The 17,115-nt window shown below is 39.9% G+C and overlaps 1 protein-coding gene across 7 annotated transcripts in view; it reads right to left on the reverse strand.

Annotated features, from left to right (window-relative positions):
- Nucleotides 1-3,778: 3,778 nt before the first annotated feature.
- ralgps2 (Ral GEF with PH domain and SH3 binding motif 2) overlaps nucleotides 3,779-17,115 on the reverse strand; it is a 69,830-nt gene continuing 56,493 nt past the window's right edge. For 4 of the 7 annotated variants that reach the window (XM_029254667.1, XM_029254668.1, XM_029254673.1 and 1 more), the window contains 12 exons: nucleotides 14,654-14,791; nucleotides 14,421-14,511; nucleotides 14,273-14,340; nucleotides 13,866-13,998; nucleotides 13,569-13,720; nucleotides 13,262-13,316; nucleotides 12,647-12,724; nucleotides 10,684-10,789; nucleotides 9,839-9,931; nucleotides 8,831-8,936; nucleotides 7,377-7,468; nucleotides 3,779-6,923 (listed from right to left, as the gene is read on the reverse strand). In XM_029254667.1, coding sequence (XP_029110500.1) covers nucleotides 6,894-6,923; nucleotides 7,377-7,468; nucleotides 8,831-8,936; nucleotides 9,839-9,931; nucleotides 10,684-10,789; nucleotides 12,647-12,724; nucleotides 13,262-13,316; nucleotides 13,569-13,720; nucleotides 13,866-13,998; nucleotides 14,273-14,340; nucleotides 14,421-14,511; nucleotides 14,654-14,791 — 1,142 coding nt within the window. In that variant the 3' untranslated portion in view covers nucleotides 3,779-6,893. The remainder of the gene's footprint in view (nucleotides 6,924-7,376; nucleotides 7,469-8,830; nucleotides 8,937-9,838; nucleotides 9,932-10,683; nucleotides 10,790-12,646; nucleotides 12,725-13,261; nucleotides 13,317-13,568; nucleotides 13,721-13,865; nucleotides 13,999-14,272; nucleotides 14,341-14,420; nucleotides 14,512-14,653; nucleotides 14,792-17,115) is intronic. The other 3 variants (XM_029254669.1, XM_029254671.1, XM_029254670.1) reach the window with 3 other exon arrangements.

Raw genomic sequence — 17,115 nt, forward strand, 5'->3', positions numbered from 1 at the left:
ATTGGTCTATGGGTTTAGTTCCTAAGATGTTTTTTTACTCTTCCTCCATTGTTATTTCAAGCATGTTACATAAAAGAGTATATAAAATTCCATACTAGTCCTTCCATCCAGTTCCTGTAACTGCTTGTCCACGGACTGGGTCAAGGTGAACCGGAGTCTATCCTGGAGGGACTGGGTGCAAGGCAGTGTGGGGGGTACACTCTGGAATGAACGCCACTTCATCGCAAATGTACGCACACACACCCACCCATTCACAAACTATGGGTAATTTAGCACCACCAGTCACAGTCCAAAGAGACGCAGAGCAACTGCATTAGCGACGCCGAGCTGCCCGTAGTGTGTGAACGGACACGTCGGACAAGCGACAAAAGCGACTGCTTAGGGCTCCGCGGCCACCAGGGGGCGCCGTGATAAATGCGCTCCATCGCGGGGCGCTGCTGTCTCGAGGGTTCCAGGTGCCTGTCAGGAGGGGAGAAGAGAAAGGCAATAAAAGAAAGAAACAAAAAAGAAGAGAAAGCTACACGCTAAAGGCACAGCAGTGTTTACTTCCTAGATTTTAATTGCAATGTGTTTTTTTAATTTGTTCTGGCTTGTAGTTGGAGTTTGTCTTTACACTTATCCGCATCAGTGTGTTTTTTTTTTTTTTTTCTTTTTTATTTGTATTTTATTGTATCAAAATATTAATAGTATTGTTCTTCGAAGCAAAGCAATATTACATTTACATTTATTCATTTGGCAGATGCTTTTCTGCAAAGCAAGGTATATCTCATAGGATTATTATATTATTCATCTGGGCACTTTGTAAAAATTCAGATTGTAAATTGCACAGTTTTATAATTTTGTGCTTTGGTGTCATTAAAATAGTTGCTGTATTGAAAAATATATACAGTATATATATTTGTCCCTTTTTGTATTACCACATCCAACAAACTTAACAGATAAAAAGGAACTTATTTACTAGTATAGATATATATACATTACAAGTCTGTATATTACATTTACTCTTCTCCAAAGCAACTTAATGTTAACATTACAGTTATTTACCCATTTATACAGCTGGGTAATTTTACTGGAGCAGTTCAGGGTAAGCACCTTGCTCAAGGGTACCACAGCTAGAGATGGGGATCAAACCTGCAACCTTTAGATCCAAAGGCAGTAGCTCTAACCACTACACTACTCACTCTCCCATTCTAATTTACTGTAATGTATTGTAATTTTAGAAAAATACTGCAGTATTGATCCTGCTTAGGGTCTTCAAAAAGATACTGTTGGTCCTGTAAATGGGTAAGTGACTGTGTATATGTAGCTACCCTGGGATGGACTGGCACCCCATGCGGGATGTTCCCCCCCAGCCTTGTGCCCTGTGACTCCACGATGGGCTCCGGACCGCCGCGACTCAGACCAGCACCAGTGCTCAGCGAAAGCAGGAAAGTTAGAATTTTACGAAGGTAAATTACGTGTACATCAAAAGACTGCCAAAGAAATAGGCAAATACATTATCAGCTCAAGTGCTCCCTAGAGCACCTATAGTGTCTGCTCAAAGAGGATCTACTCTCCCTTCCTACATCCCAGAAAGAGTGCTGCGCTCCTCCACCCTCTGCCCACTTGGTTCACTCCTACGTGGTCTGAAACCGAAAGTCTAAGATCTTATTTTGTGTTTGATGTGGTACAATGAGCTCTCTTTCTCTTTCAGAATCCTTTCCAGTATTCAAAAAGGGTCTTGATTTTTTTCCAGACCCACTTCTTTAGCAATCTCCTAACAGCTGCTTAAATTTGCATCACCCCATCCATAATAATCATCTTTGTATCTCCTATCTGACTCTCAGCTCTATAGACAGCTACTTGAGCCATGTGTGCAGCAAATTGGTAATTGCATGCCTTTCTAATCTCTTGCACTCCAGTTGTTTGTCACTGTGGAGAAAAGTGTCCACAAAATGCATGAATATAAAGCTTCAAGGCAGCTTCTGCATCTTCTAGGGCAACTCCAGTGTCCTCTTGTGGTCATGCAAGCGTCTAGGTTCTGTAGCTCCAGCGTCTCCTAGGAGAGTTCCAACCTGTGTTGAAAACACTCATGTACACTTCCCATATGTGCACCAGGGTGTGCTCCTGCATCATATTCTATCCAGTTTACTGACATGTCCACAAAAATAGATTTTAATGTATTCATTCCCAATTAGGGGAAATTTCCTCGAAAAGGTGGGTTTTCTGGAATAGAAGCCACAATGTCATTTGCTGGTGAAATTCAGACTGAGAATGCTGTGACAATTTCAGCTGCATGCTTCAGACACACAGCGTGAGGATTAAGAGCCTGTGAGCTAAATGAAAGAGAACCTGCTATGCTTGATACTAACGCAATCTCGGTAATCCTTCACCAGCAGCGTATTTCACAGAACAATCCAGTTCCTCACTTGAAAACGCTTCCCTCCCACAACTGACCTCTATATTGGACTTAGTGCAGCTGTAAAAACCATTAGTAACAAACTGAAGAAAATGTACTTCCCCTATTCCACCACCACTGTTTCACAACATAATGACACACAAGGTGCTTTAAATGGAGAGGATTTATTGATGTATACCTGATCCCAGAAACAAGTAGTAATGGATGCATCACACCCAGGGACACTGGAAAATTGTCTTGCATAAGCATAATATTTTAGTCTATGTTGCGTGCTTAAAATAAAGCTTACATATGAAGTTGTCTTACGGTACCCCAGGTGAGTGAGTGACTTAGACGTCTCAAAATATAAAATCACAAAACAGTTATGGCAAATTAATGTACATCATGATGTCAATACTCCATTTCTGAAGACTGAAAAGTAACAAATGATGCCCTTCATGAAATGAGCTGCTAATCCACCAAGATATTCAAGATTAAGAGTATTGGTGCCAGTATAATTCAGAGTAACTTTTTTTCCTGAAGCATAAATATCAAAAAACACAAGTTTCCTAATTCAAGTAATTTTATTTCAGTATGAAAGAACAGTTAACTCAGTACCTAAATTGTTCAAATGCAAGCTTATTTGCACAAACAGTACAATTATATCACACACACACACACACACACACACACACACACACACACACACAAAGGCAGCTACAGTGACACTCCTCAATTTTGTTGATCTTGTCTTTAGAAAATTAAAAACAAATCAACAATAAAATATGGACAAAGTGTTAATTATTTTGTCTGGCCTTGAGCCCAGGAGCACATCTCAGATTACAGGTCATAGTGCTATCTTGGACAAAAGACAGCTGGAGTGAAAAACAAGGAGCCGGGGACTCGACGGGAGGGACGCGGACACCTCATTTCACCCCACTTCAAAGCATTGAGTGACTAACAGAACAGATGACCATCACCATCACAGCACACCTTTTGAAGGCTGACTTGAGATTCCAGCACAGGTAATACTGTTGTCGTAGTTATACAGCATTTAGGTGGAGATTATTGAAAAAAGTTCCCCCAATTTTAAATATCACGATATTCTTTATAAAAAAAAAAAAACAAATAAATTGAAAACCCAACTTCATCCTGTAAATACATATCAGTAATTGTGCATCAGTATATACAAATAGTGTAAACTTGAGTTAAAAAGTATGAATATTCCACAAAAAAAAAAAAAAAAAAAAAAAAAAAAAAAAAAAACTTAACACTTGAAGGCAATAAGAAAAGATCTCCTGTGCACCCCTTTAGTTAAATGTAGTTACCAATAATGAGACACACACACACACACACACACACACACACACACACACACACACACACACACACACACACACACACACACACACACACAAACTGAATGAACCTGTCTGTACAGTGTCAACTTGTTTCTGGCTCTACTTTTGGCTACTTGTGTCAAAGCCTTTCATGACTTCACTTTAGCTTAAATGTACTGGTCTGTCCCAGACGTCCCAGCTCTCAGTAAATCAGGCACATCTAAGAAAAAAAAAAAAGATCGATCTTTTTAGACAGGGCTGCACACAAAAGGGATGCAGCTGACCTGAACTAGTTTTGGGATACTGTGTTTAAGGGGCCTTGCACTATTTACCAAATGTTGTACGATTGTACAGTAAGGATGAGAATACAGTGAAGACGGATTGAGCTGATCACAGATGATTCTTGGTTGATAGATGAGTTCTTTGCATATGGCTATGTGTTTTGCTAAGCATTTTGGTAAGGACCTTCACCTTGCTGTTACAAGTATTATTGAAGAGTGATAAAAGTTGCCCTTTGGCAGTACATTAGTCTTCAAAACTTAGGAACAAGATGCGTTTCCTTCTCGTTTCCTTTTCATAAGAAATTTCCTGGGTTGGGACTAAAACCCCTGTGTATCCATGACACACTCCTTCAGCCAGAATGAGCCCAGAGCAAGAGGCAATAAACAGGGACATCCACTACACAGTAGGGAGCTCTTGCAGGTTATAGTTTCTGTAGATGCTCAAAATATAGTAAAGAAATGCAAGTGCACTACAGGATCTGTAGCAGGATAAAGCACCTGGTACAATACCTGTAGTTGGTAACAAATGAGACGATAGTCTTATCAACATTAAATATTTGCTGCAACTCCAGTGGATTGTATTTCAGATCAAAAGCAAATATGAAGACAGTGTACTGTTAACCTCAGCTGGCTGGTAACCTCAGTCAGGACAGTTTTGATTATGCTAATTTTCGTTCTTTTATTATACACTACATGAATATTCATTTTTCCCCTACAGTCAGACCCATGATTTTTTTTTTTTTTTTTACCCACTTTCTTTCAAGCATTCAACATGAAAATTATTTTTGTCTACTGCACCAAAAAAGGCAACTGTGCCATATTTCATACTACTGGGAAATACCGTTGTCAAGCCTCCGATCGATAGGCATTTTTAAAATGTTCCACGACAGCTCTTAAACCGAAGAAATCCACATGGAGGAGGAGTAAGGGTATTATATTGCCATTTAGGATTGCAGTTCTGGCTTCAGACAAATCATAGTACAGCTTCCATTTCCAAACAAAACTATCAGATTATCGTGCTCTAATTGATAAATCTGAGGTCATAAGTTTAATTCTAGTTCAAGTTCCTACAAACTGGCTACACAGAGAGAGGTACCCTAAAGTGGCATATTGGTGAAGGAAATATTTAGTTAATGGAATGCTGCTCTAAACCTCAATTATTTCTAATACATATGCAAGGAAATTAAGTAAACCTGGTAATGCAATTTGTCATTAATATGCATTTTAATTACAGGATTAAACCCAGGATAATGACTCCATCCCTCAGGTTAATCTATTAACATTTAAAAACCTTCTCTAAATACCAAAAAATGCAGCCTCCATAAAATGATGCTTTGATTTGTTCTTAACTGTCATATTCCCTCCTGAGATAAACTCAGGTCAGTATGTGCTCTGCACACCAACAGACACCTGTGCTTAAAGTCAAAAGCCAGCATTCTTGCTAAACTTGTATTACACACTTTCCATTTAAAAAAAAAAAAAAAAAAAAAAAGCCATGTTGCAGACAACACCCCACAGAAGTCCAATCATACAAAAACACCCAATCACTGGAAAAGTATTACATACAAAGATGACAGCAGTGTAAACAGAAAGTAAAATTAAAAATATACATGTAACAAACCCTAAATGAATAACCCAGATAATTAGGAAGTTTTGACTACACAATAATACTGCCAATATCACCCTGCAGAACACTTGAGAAAGGAAAAAAAAAAAAAAAAAAAAGCAAATACACACAAATAAAAGATTATAAATGGCTCCAAAACAGCTTGACACTTATGTCTGATACAGAGGTGTGAAGAGCCACATTACGGTTTCTGAGCACCATCTGGTCCCCTATATTCAACAGCAGTAACTGCTTTTCTGACCAAACTGCTCTTGCATACCCTTTTCACAGCTTTCATAAGTGTAATGTGCATAGTGTGGTGAGCCACAAGTCACCAAGCCAAAGTAATGACATTCATGTCAACAACTAAAGGTTTAAATGGAAAAACCAGGTCAATGTTCACAGTTCAGAATGACTCAATTGACCTTGAACAACCTACACTGGTCTCATCAAGACAAAGTATGTATCAGTGTTTAACACAGGTGAGGAAAAAATATCCTATGCCTGAAGACGTTTGGGCACTTGTGAAGTTTTTATATAGTGTTACAAATGTCAGAGAAACTGAGAAAAGGGGTTTACTGTAAATAAACTATACAGGGCAATGTCTTAAACGGATAAGTTCCCTAGATAACATACAGCTTTGCACACAAAGCTTCTAAACAGATTCCTGTGTCAATCCAATCAATGTCAACAAAGAGCATAAGTCTTTCAATTCAAAATAAGATGCAAGACATTCAGAGGCTACTCCAGCCCTACTGAGCCCTTCCGTTTTAAACGGTTAACACAAGCTTAATTTCAGGATTTATGTAAATGTTTCTACAAGACTGTCATTCACTTAACATGGTCCTGCCATACTAGGGTTACACTGCTTTAACATAGCAGTCAGATTCCTTGGAGAATTCACAGTTGTTAGTTCCTCTGATTTGAAGCATTCATGGCAGTATGTTTTTACAACTAGTGAGCACAGTCATTCAAGCAGAAGACAAGCAGTGACATCCAACTTTCCCCATTACAAGAGAGAGTTCCCAATTTGCTGCCTACACAGGAAGGGTTCTGCATTGTTGTTCATCAGGAGAGAATCTGAAAGGAAGCAGGAGCGAAGCTGTGTAGACCAGGTCCACGTGTTAGTGCTGTATTTGTAGTCGCCCTGCTTGTCCTCCATGCGGCTTCACATACCCAGAGAGCCATTCTTAAGGCAGTGCTGGCAGCTCAAGATGCACTGGGACTGGCCAAATTGAAGTGGATCCCCCAAAAATACTCCCTTGGATATATGGCTGTTTTCAAACCACTTACTCAAAAGACATCAGATTTGCTGGAACCTGGCAGGAAACAAAGGCAACAGAAAGTAGAAAATGGGAGTGATCCGAATCAATGACTTCCCCTTACGTTTTTAAGATAACTAAATGACTGCAATGCCCCTTACATCTTTTTGCAGTGACAGCACAGATCTACATATCATGATATACAACCTACAGCTTCTTAACATGGTTACACGAAAGCAATGTTAAAACATGCAAACAATATCTTTTCTTCAACGTCTCCAAACAGCAGCCAAATGTATAGCTCCTTGAACTAGGGTAGAGGGCTATAAATAGGGTGGCCACATGTTCCTGAATTCTCGTGATACTCAAGTAGTAGAATAAACATATCATGTGACCAGATCAACACATTGCTACTTAACTAAAATCATACTGGACAGATAACCCGAGACATGGGACTATTGCAGCAGCTATCCGTTTTTGTGTTGACAGTATGTGAGGGAGCATTCTTGCCTGCTGTCGGTTGCTTTGACAGGCTGCACTCAGGTGCTTGAACCACAGCAGAGCGTTGGTCCGGTTCCCTGCTTGAAATTTGTACGAGTTGCCTAGAAAACAAACACCGATTAACTTAAAGTATCCACGTGCAAACTTCATCCTAAAACAAACCAAAATAAGATGCAGATTGGAAATAAGCAGCAATCTATCAGGACAGAAACCAGTTTGAGTCCAGTAAAGTTGTAAAAGTGTCATTCTTAGTTTCATTTTGATATTGCTTTCCACAAACTTTGATTTTCCAAGACGGACACATTTAAAGTGAAGCTGTGGTTTACCCACAATAGTCACATGTTCATAGTCTTCATAACGACACCACATAATGACACCACACTCTTCATAATGACACCACATTTGAGATGCACAATGTCTAACAGATCATTAATACAAGGAAGCTGGTGGCTAGAAGATAGATTTATGACCAATGTACAGCCACTGTCAGTCTCATAGTATAATGCTTTTATTTTCAGTCCAAAAATAAAAAAAAAGTAAACCATAAATAAAAGTGCAGATCTTGTTCCTTGTTGTTTATTATTAGTTCTGAATCTGGGTCTCTTATGTTAAATGTCTTTGAATGCTTAAGCAGCTTATATAAATATCACTCCGAGTCATAAATATCCACATTGAGAGCTCATACAGAATTTTTTTGGCATCTTGACAGATTTTATGAGTGTCAAAATAAACATTTAGCTGCTGATCAAGACAAGTTCACAGAAACTGAGGCGATACCACCAGCATGTACTTCTGCTCCACATAAATGTTCCTGATTTGCAGTTAAAAATATGAATAATTAGATGTAACTGCTAAGATAAAAAATAAATTAAAAAAAAAAAAAAAATCTTATCTAGTTTAAGAACTGATTTCAGTTATTGGACTGCCCAGTTAGCACAACACATTAAATGTGTTGAACACTGAACCGTATTTTGAATTTGACAGATCAAAAGAAAACAGCCAAATTAAATAAAGAGATGCAGGAAGGCCAACAGGGGACTGGCACAGGTTTTAAACCTATTTAGAACGTCATGTATGTTTTAGGGAGATACCATTTGAGCATACCCCCTACCCCTGCTTTCTTCCTCAAAGGGAATGTCCTTCAGCAGCTGGACTATAAAACCCACAGCTGCAATGACATCACTGTAGGCCTCTGAAGAACCATAAATGATCCAAGATGCAGGAGGGATTATGACCAATACACACTGAAATGCCAAGCATGTTCGCTGGATACCTCTTTAAAGGCCTCACATGCTGGAAAAGTTAGGGGGAAAAAAAAACACAACGCAACTGATCATGTACAACCTAGCAAATGACTGACAAATGCACAGGTATGTGAAGTCAATGTTTCATCTGAAAACGACAGCTTAGCTAAACAATATTGAAAGTAGAAGAATGCATTTCCTTCTTCAGCAGTCTCTCACCATGTTCAGAGTCTGTTAACAGAAAGATGTCAGGATGCTCTGGATTGTCAGCCATTACAGCCATCCAGCCAGCCACTGAAGTACTCTTGCTAGAAATGGATTTGAACTGCAACGGGAGAGAGAGAGAGAGAGAGAAAAAAAAAAAAAAAAAGTCCAGCACACAACCAGTGATAAAACAGATTTAACACAACTCTTCTTTCATATATTGTAAACACGGAAACCCCGAGTTTTGTGTCATGCTGTGTTGAAATGCATCTTAAACTAATCTCTAAATCTCTAAGATGCATTAGGCACTCATGAAACTTTACAGACACAGATCTCAGGGTCAGAACCACAGCTATAAAACAGAAGTTTGCCAACCGCAAGTATATAATGAGGCAACGGGTGTCAGTGGTTCCAGCCACTGCTTTACACTTGAAGGACCCTGATTCAATTCCAACTCTTACAGTAGTCCCCTTGAGCAAGGTTCATACACCGAAATGCTTTAGTGAAATGACCCAGCTGTATAAATAATTTTAGTAGCTTGACATTGTGTGCTGCTTTGGAGAAAAAGCAAATGAATAAATAATAATGTGACCACAGTCAAACTGAACCCTGCAGTGTTTGACTGTAGACGAATGAAAGGGCTGAAATGTGCCAGTGGGCCTTTGAACAGTTTGGATAAGGTGTTTCCGCTACCATCCTGTACCACTTGAAGCATGGAAACTGACACCTGGTACAAATTACCTAAATGAACAATTGGGAGGAATGCAATGATGTCATGCTTCCTCATTACTTAAGTGCAAACAGCTGCATCTGACTGCAAATAATGAGCATGATAGCTGGCTTCAACCATTGACTCTTTATAGCCAGTACTCGTTTTGGCGTTATTTTGCTTTTTTGGTGTTCATTCCTGTCATGTCCATTTGTCTCTTGCCACCACACGGACATTGTGCAACTAATTTGCTCAAGTTGTTGCATCGCTGAATACCATCTTATGAAGTACCTTTCCTATGGAAGACTACTCACATGCTTTCTCTCTGTGGCCTTCAGGGACTTGGCAGCATAGTAGAAGAGCTGAGTTCCACAAAGTGCCACCCAGTACTTTGTCCAGGAAGCCACCTACAGAAATGAGGACAGTTTGGCCATGATAGTACTTTGCCATTTAAACTCACTTTGGCATAAAACCAAATCATTTTAGTTGCCAGTGTGGTTTTTATTCACATTCGTTCTTTCGCCATTATGTTAGCAGGTTAAATCTATCAAAGTCAGTTTCCAGATTGGTTGCTCAATATATGAGCACAGCTGCTTCTCCTGGCCAATGTAGTCCATCCATGGAATAATGCTGCATAAATGGACAAATAATTGTAGCTTAGCTCTGTATAGTGATTTGGAAAAAGGAATCAGCTAACTGAATTATTAATAAGTTAGATGTCTGTTGTAATATTAGACTGACAATCAATGGTGGTGACAGTTTCTGCAGATAGTTAAATGAAGTAGTGTTTTGCAATTTTCCCAAGTGTTCCCTTGAGCATGAATCCCACATTTACTTGTTGCTACTTTTGTTCTGTTGAACAAGTGCCCTGAACCAGTAACACGGGACAGCAGATGTGTTGTTCGGAATAGCGTAGGTGGGGTTGAGTTCATGCTTTTGTACCGTGTTGAGTGATTTCTTAAGATTGTGCACAGCACATTTATTGAAGTAGAATGACCGTGTAACAAGCAAAAAATGGCTCAGTACTGAAATTAATAGCTCATTGTTTGAAAACAATGTCTTTTCACAAGCCCTTTCATTTGAGGCTGGAGCCCTTTGTACAGCCTGGTTGGTTTTGGTGTGGATCAATGAGGCTACACGGCAAAGTCAGGAGACTCACCGTGGGTTTCTTCCCTTCTTTTAGAAGGGTCTTGCGACGCAGCATCCCTTGCACTGTGACTGCTCCAGGGTAAAGATGCACTGCCAAATCCTCCGACTCTGCTGAGCTGCAGAATGAGACGACAGTCAGATCCAAGCACACGGGAAGCCTGATTAAACTGGGAAATGTCTTAGTGGAACTTAATGTTTATTGGACTTTAAAACTCCATTTTACTCCCGTTCCAGCAAAACTGGTCAAGACCAGTTTGCAAGTCTGCGCCACAAAATATGGCACCTAAATTTATCCAGGAAGATGAGCACAGACACACACTGAGCTACTTGCATTATCACTGTAGGGGTTGCAGGTGTCACTTGAAGGGGCAGCTAGTACTGTAGAGGTTACAGCTGCTGCCTTTGGACCCAAAGGTCATAAGGTCTGAATCCCACCTCTAGCTGTAGCACCCTTTAACAAGGTACTTACCCTGACTTGTTCCAGTTTAAATAATAATAATAATAATAATAATAATAAAAAAAAAAAATAATAATAAAAAAATAAATAAATACTCAGCTGTTATCAGGCAGCTGGTAGCATACTGGTTAGAGCTGTTGCCCTTTGGACCTAAAGGTTGCAGGTTCAAGTCTCACCTCCAGCAAAAGTACCCTTGAGCAAGGAACTTACCCTACACTGCACCCGTAAATATTACCTAGCTGTATAAATGGGTAAATAATTGTAAGTAGCTTAACACTGTAGGTTGATTTGGGGGGAAAAAAAAGCATCAGCTAAATTAATAAATGTAAATGTAGAGAATACAAAATACTTGGAGAACAATATCTGAAAGCTCTCACATGTACCTCAGGTAGGCATCTGTCTGACTTCACATACATATGAATTTGTTGCCTGAGACTCTTCCCCCACTATTTGTTTTCCTTGGTCTTATTCCCTACAGTTGTAGATGGCAGGGATTCAAAGTCCAGTCCTCCCTGCACAATATCTGCAGTTTATAGAGAGTTGGGGTATAATATTTTCTTTATTACTTTTAAATATTCTGAAGTAATTTTCTCCCCAATAAACACACCAGAAATAATTAATGGAAAAAGTACTTATCAGCCATATAATGTACTATATAACATATTTCAGTGATGGTTAAACTAAATATCAGAATATTAAAAGGCTGAAACAGAGGAAGGAATAAACCAAATAACTGTCTTTAAAAAAAAAAAAAAAAAAAAAAGTAAAATATTTTTTCCAAAAAAGGCATTACAGCACTACTGTATGTTGAAAAGGGAACTGTTTGACATGGAACTGAAATGTCGTCAAAATATAACAAGTTTGTTGGTTATGTAAGTAAATAACTGGCTGCATTTAAGCTAGAGGGGGGCGTGGTGGCGCAGCAGGCTTGGCCTGTGCCTGCTCTCTGGTGGGTCTGGGGGTTCGAGTGCTGCTTGGGGTGCCTTGTGACGGACTGGCGTCCCATCCTGGGTGTGTCCTCTCCCCCTCCAGCCTTGCGCCCTGTGTTACTGGGTTAGGCTCCAGCTCGCCGCAACCCCACTTGGGACAAGCAGGTTCAGACAATGTGTGCGCGCGCGCATTTAAGCTTGATTTTATATCAGCAGACAAACATTATGACTGAATACACGTGGTCTCCACACCTCAGTACTTTTGACATTGGTGCAGTACCTCCAGCTCCAGTGACAGGTGTTAATTTTGTGTTAACAGAATACTACAAACTCCACCACCATAAGAAACAGCACACTGACAATGGAGAAAAAGGAAAACCCAGCAACTTCTGAGCTGAGCCTAGAGATCATGCTGGAGCAATAAAGATGTAGTGTGAGGAGGAGGAAGGCAGAGGGGGAGATTGCACCAGTGAGGGCTTTTGTTAGCAGGAAACTATGCAGCAAAGAGCTGCAGACAAGTCACAGATGAGCCCATCACCTGACGTGCACCAAAATACACACTTTTCACCAGGGGTTGGGCACGGTACCTGTTGGGCTTCATGCCTCCTCGGTAAGGAATGCGGACCACCCTGGTAACTGGGCCAAGAGAGTGATAGAAGCGGGTCCTGTTGGATTTCAGGATATGTGGTTTACAGCAATGTAAAGAATGCTAAGGCTTTCAGATTACAGTGGCTGGTGGGACATCGCCTTTACATTCCCAAACGTTGGGTCAAAACCCTACTGATGAGGGACTGCTCCTCTTAAAATAGCCCATTATTAAACTGACAACAGCAGCCACAAAAAGCAGATAGCACTGCACAAATGAAAATCAGCAAGCTTGACAAAAGCCTAATTTTTTTTAAATCTTACTTTAGCAATTTATTTTGCCTCATTTCACCACAAATTAAACCTCCCGGGAAAAAAGTTTGAAAGAATGAGGCATGTTGATATATGGCTGTTAGCAATTAGGGACATACTACTCTGCAGCGAGAACAAAGAAAGTTTGGGGCAGCTTTTTAGGGACCCAGATAGAATGTGCGATACAACCATTCGCCCACCTTGGTGTTCTGACGTTTGTCTGGAGCCAGGTAGCTCTGGCCAGGCACTGACAGAGAACTACAAACATCCGTTTGTGTATGTACACCAGTGCTGCATCTGCTCACCTTTCAAAGGCTGGCCAAGACGTCTCCTCACTTAACTCCGAGCCCTCACTGCTGCCTGCGCGTTAAAAGAAAAAGGCACTTTTAAAGTCTATGTTTGAAATTGTCACATTTCATTAAAGAAAGAAAAAAAAAAAAAAAAAAAAACTGTACAAGTTGAAGCATCATCACAAAAGCATTCAAAATTGAGGTGTAAACAGTAAAGTTCAGCTGTATGCAGGTAAAGGTCTGAACTCACCCACACACTATGCAACATATAACTACATTGATCAAGGTGAACACTATCAGACTGGCAGTTAGCCGCTCTAACCCAGTGATATACCGCTGGACAACGTGGAGCTCTCTGTTTGGCCATGAGTAGACGCATGACTCTCCATCACACTATCATCAAGCAAGTGTCTGGAACTCGTGTTGGGGAAAGTGGCACTCTTGAACTCTGCTGTGTTCATTTTGTGGATAAAGCTAAGAGGAGGAAGAGACAATGGACTCTCAGATCTTGGAGAAGAAAACAACAATACAGATCACATACTGATATATCACTAAGAAAACTCCACAGAGCTATAGCTAGGTCTGTTAGTCCACTTGTTGTGTAGTGACTAGTACTCACTTGTACCCTAGGCTGTGACACTTCCTGTGACCATAGGGAATGAAGTTGCGAGGTGATGGGGGAGTTGGTACTTTGGCCAAAACACCTTCAGCAGCAGCACCTTTGCGGCCACACATGGGGGAGGCAGATGCATCTGGGAATGGTTCAAGGAGATGGACGGATTCTCACAAAACTTTGAAACAAGAGGTTTGAATATCTGTCTGGCTTCGCCTCAAACCAAAGTTTAAAAATTTTCATTAAAAAAAAAAAAAAAAAAAAAAAAAAAAAAAAAAAAAAAAAAAAAAAATATATATATATATATATATATATATATATATATATAAATATATATATATATATATATATATATATATATAAAGTATGTAAACAGATGGAAGCGCAGAGACCGCATGAGGAGCCAAACTTACCTTCAAGGTCCTCACTGAAAGCTGTGGAGCGAGGGGTACTGGCACCTGGCTCAATCTTCAGAGACAACCTAAAAGGTAATACATCGTTGATAAAGTCTACCTAACGAAACGTCTACATCTCGGTAGACAAGTTACTGCAGCCACGTACTTGTAGTTGTCATCCTCTACAAACTTCTGCAGCTCTTCAATGTATCGAACAGAGTTGAGATACTTCTGGACATGAGGCAACACTGGTATGTCTGCAAAAATGAGGTCGGGGTAAGAGATTCAGAGAGAAACTGGAGGACTACTGAAGACAGGATGAAGTTAAGGCTCTGGGGAGAGTTGAAAACAAAATGTACAAGCTCGGGCAGGGTGTAGGGACGGAAATTCAATTCTCACCGTACTCGCATGAGCGTTGCAAGTCAGAGATGATCCTTAAAATATTGTTCATCTGGTTGGAGCGCTGCTCACTCTCAAGGATGCTGCCGGTAGAGGGGTAGGCTGAGTCAATGTAGGTCAAATCAGACAAGTACATCCCTGCAGAGGAAACACGTCACACACAACATGTAGAACAGGCTGGAGAACAGATAATTGAAAAGTAACACTGATCTGACACAGACTTTGCTTAAGCACACTGCATGTGAAAGTATTTTAAATCCAGTCACCCTAAAAATGATCAAAAAACAGCTTTTGGAGTATAACTTTTTACTGAATACAATTATTAAAAGTGCAGATGAAAGCTTAGTCTGCTTGAAACTTCACAGCTCAAAATTGTTATCAAAGAGACAAACCAGTACTAATGACTAGAAGGCATCTTCCTAAATATAGCTGAATAAGCAAGACCCCTCAAAGAAAATCCCAGTAAGATTAACAAAATGAAAGATCAGTTCTGTCTTTGGCAATTTAGAACAGCCATAGGACAGGGGTGACTATAGACCAGCATGGCATTTTCCATTCGTGTAAACAAACAAAGCACATTCCAATCCTGTGGTGTCTGCCAGACACAAAATATTACAAAAACCAGATTTCTTTTGGCCCACAAGACCACAGTTCATAGCCACTGCCATTTATATTTACAAGAGGGGCCTGGCTATAACAAATTACAAGTACAATTACACACACACACACACACACACACACACACACACACACACACACACACACACACACACGGAGCATCTCTACTACCTTTGATTTTTATTGCAATAAAAGTTGTTTTTATTATTATTATTTTTTTTTTTAAAAAAACTTGATTGGCAGAACAATCAGTCCCAGATATTCACGTGATATTGCAAGCAACGTTATTTTTGTGAAATTATAGTATCTTCAGTTTTTTTTTTTTTTCTCCTTGAAATGTTTGATACTAATTGACAGTTTCAATGCAAATTTGGCATTTCTTCTGCATCTCGCTTGGAATAACTAGTTCCAGCTTTGCGTGATTCAACCTCAATAAAATTGTCTGATGAACAAGTTAATGGAACATAGAAACAACGATACAGAACATTTGAAAATGAACAGTCTCCCTAACGAATTATTTTTAGCTGCAAGAGCCCTTTATAAATTCCCAGTGAAACTGAAATGATATGGATGCTGCTGCAGCAGCATTTAGAAGCAAAACATGGTACTTAGAGCCTGTAACAAAATTTTTTTTTTTGTGCTTCGATTGAACTGTGTTAAAAATATTGCAGCTGTTACAAAAGAGCACACAGGGTTTCCAGGAAATATCTCCTGCTTCTCCTTAGCAGTCGTCCATGAGACATAAACAATAACTAAAGACACATCAGAGGCTGCCAGTGGGACTGCCAGGTCACATTACGCAAACCTGCCCTGGCAATGGTCAGCAACACTTCAGATGCTGATAAAAAACAGAATGGGAGACGACTTGAGGAGAAGTCAAAGTGCAGGATGGCCAGGACTGGAAACCAGTAATGCATGCAGCTGTGAATAGAAACAGTTGATCCTTCAGGACAGTAAAGAAAAGTGTATAGTGTGTCTGGGCAAGATAGGCCAACAAAGTAATAATACATGTAAGTGATACTGATGTATTGCTGAGCATGACCCCAAAAAACAGCAACCCTCAGCTTAAAAGAGACTTGTCTGACAAAACAGAGGCTGCTCACATTGCCGGTTGTTTATTGCAGGCACTGAAGAGCTCTTGTAAACAAACTAGCAAGAATGACTCATGAAGAGAAGAGGCTTTGACTCATTTCCTTTGTAAGTGACACCAGCTTGAATTTGAGAAAAAAGAAGGGATTAAGCAATAAATAAAGATTAGTATGTGCCATCGGCGGCCAGTTTGTTTAAGGTTATCTTCAGATGAGGGATTCATGCCATCTGAAGCAAACCAGCCCCATGAACCACAGGTTGATACTTGCAAGGCTCCAAAAGAGCTCTTGTCAGTAGCAACACGCGGATGGAATTAAGAATTACACACCTCAACCAAGTGTGCAGACCGAAGGAGGTCACAGAAGAGCATGACATGACAGACAATGATTTTGGAAACAGTCACTAACCAGTTTTAAACAGTCAAATTACCTTATGAAAATAAATCCTCCTTTTGTACAACAGGAAAGGAACCCCCACGAAAGCTTAATGAAAACTTCAATTTCAATTCAGAGGACTGATGTGACAACGTTGAGAAAGCCCAACTGATGCCTGCTTGCTGATGTGCAGTCTCCAACACCATAAGACCCTCTTTTTCCAAAGCCCCACTATAGCTGCACTGGTTCAATGAAAAGGATAGCCACGCTTCATACTGATGTCTTCTACCATTTTATTCAGACACCGTGAAAACTACAAAAAACAAAGACATAAAAATATTCAAGCATACATCTTTCACAGAGTTTAAATTCTCTCATATT

The sequence above is a fragment of the Scleropages formosus genome, chromosome 9 (genome assembly GCF_900964775.1).
Source record: "Scleropages formosus chromosome 9, fSclFor1.1, whole genome shotgun sequence".
Taxonomy (NCBI): Eukaryota; Metazoa; Chordata; class Actinopteri; order Osteoglossiformes; family Osteoglossidae; genus Scleropages; species Scleropages formosus.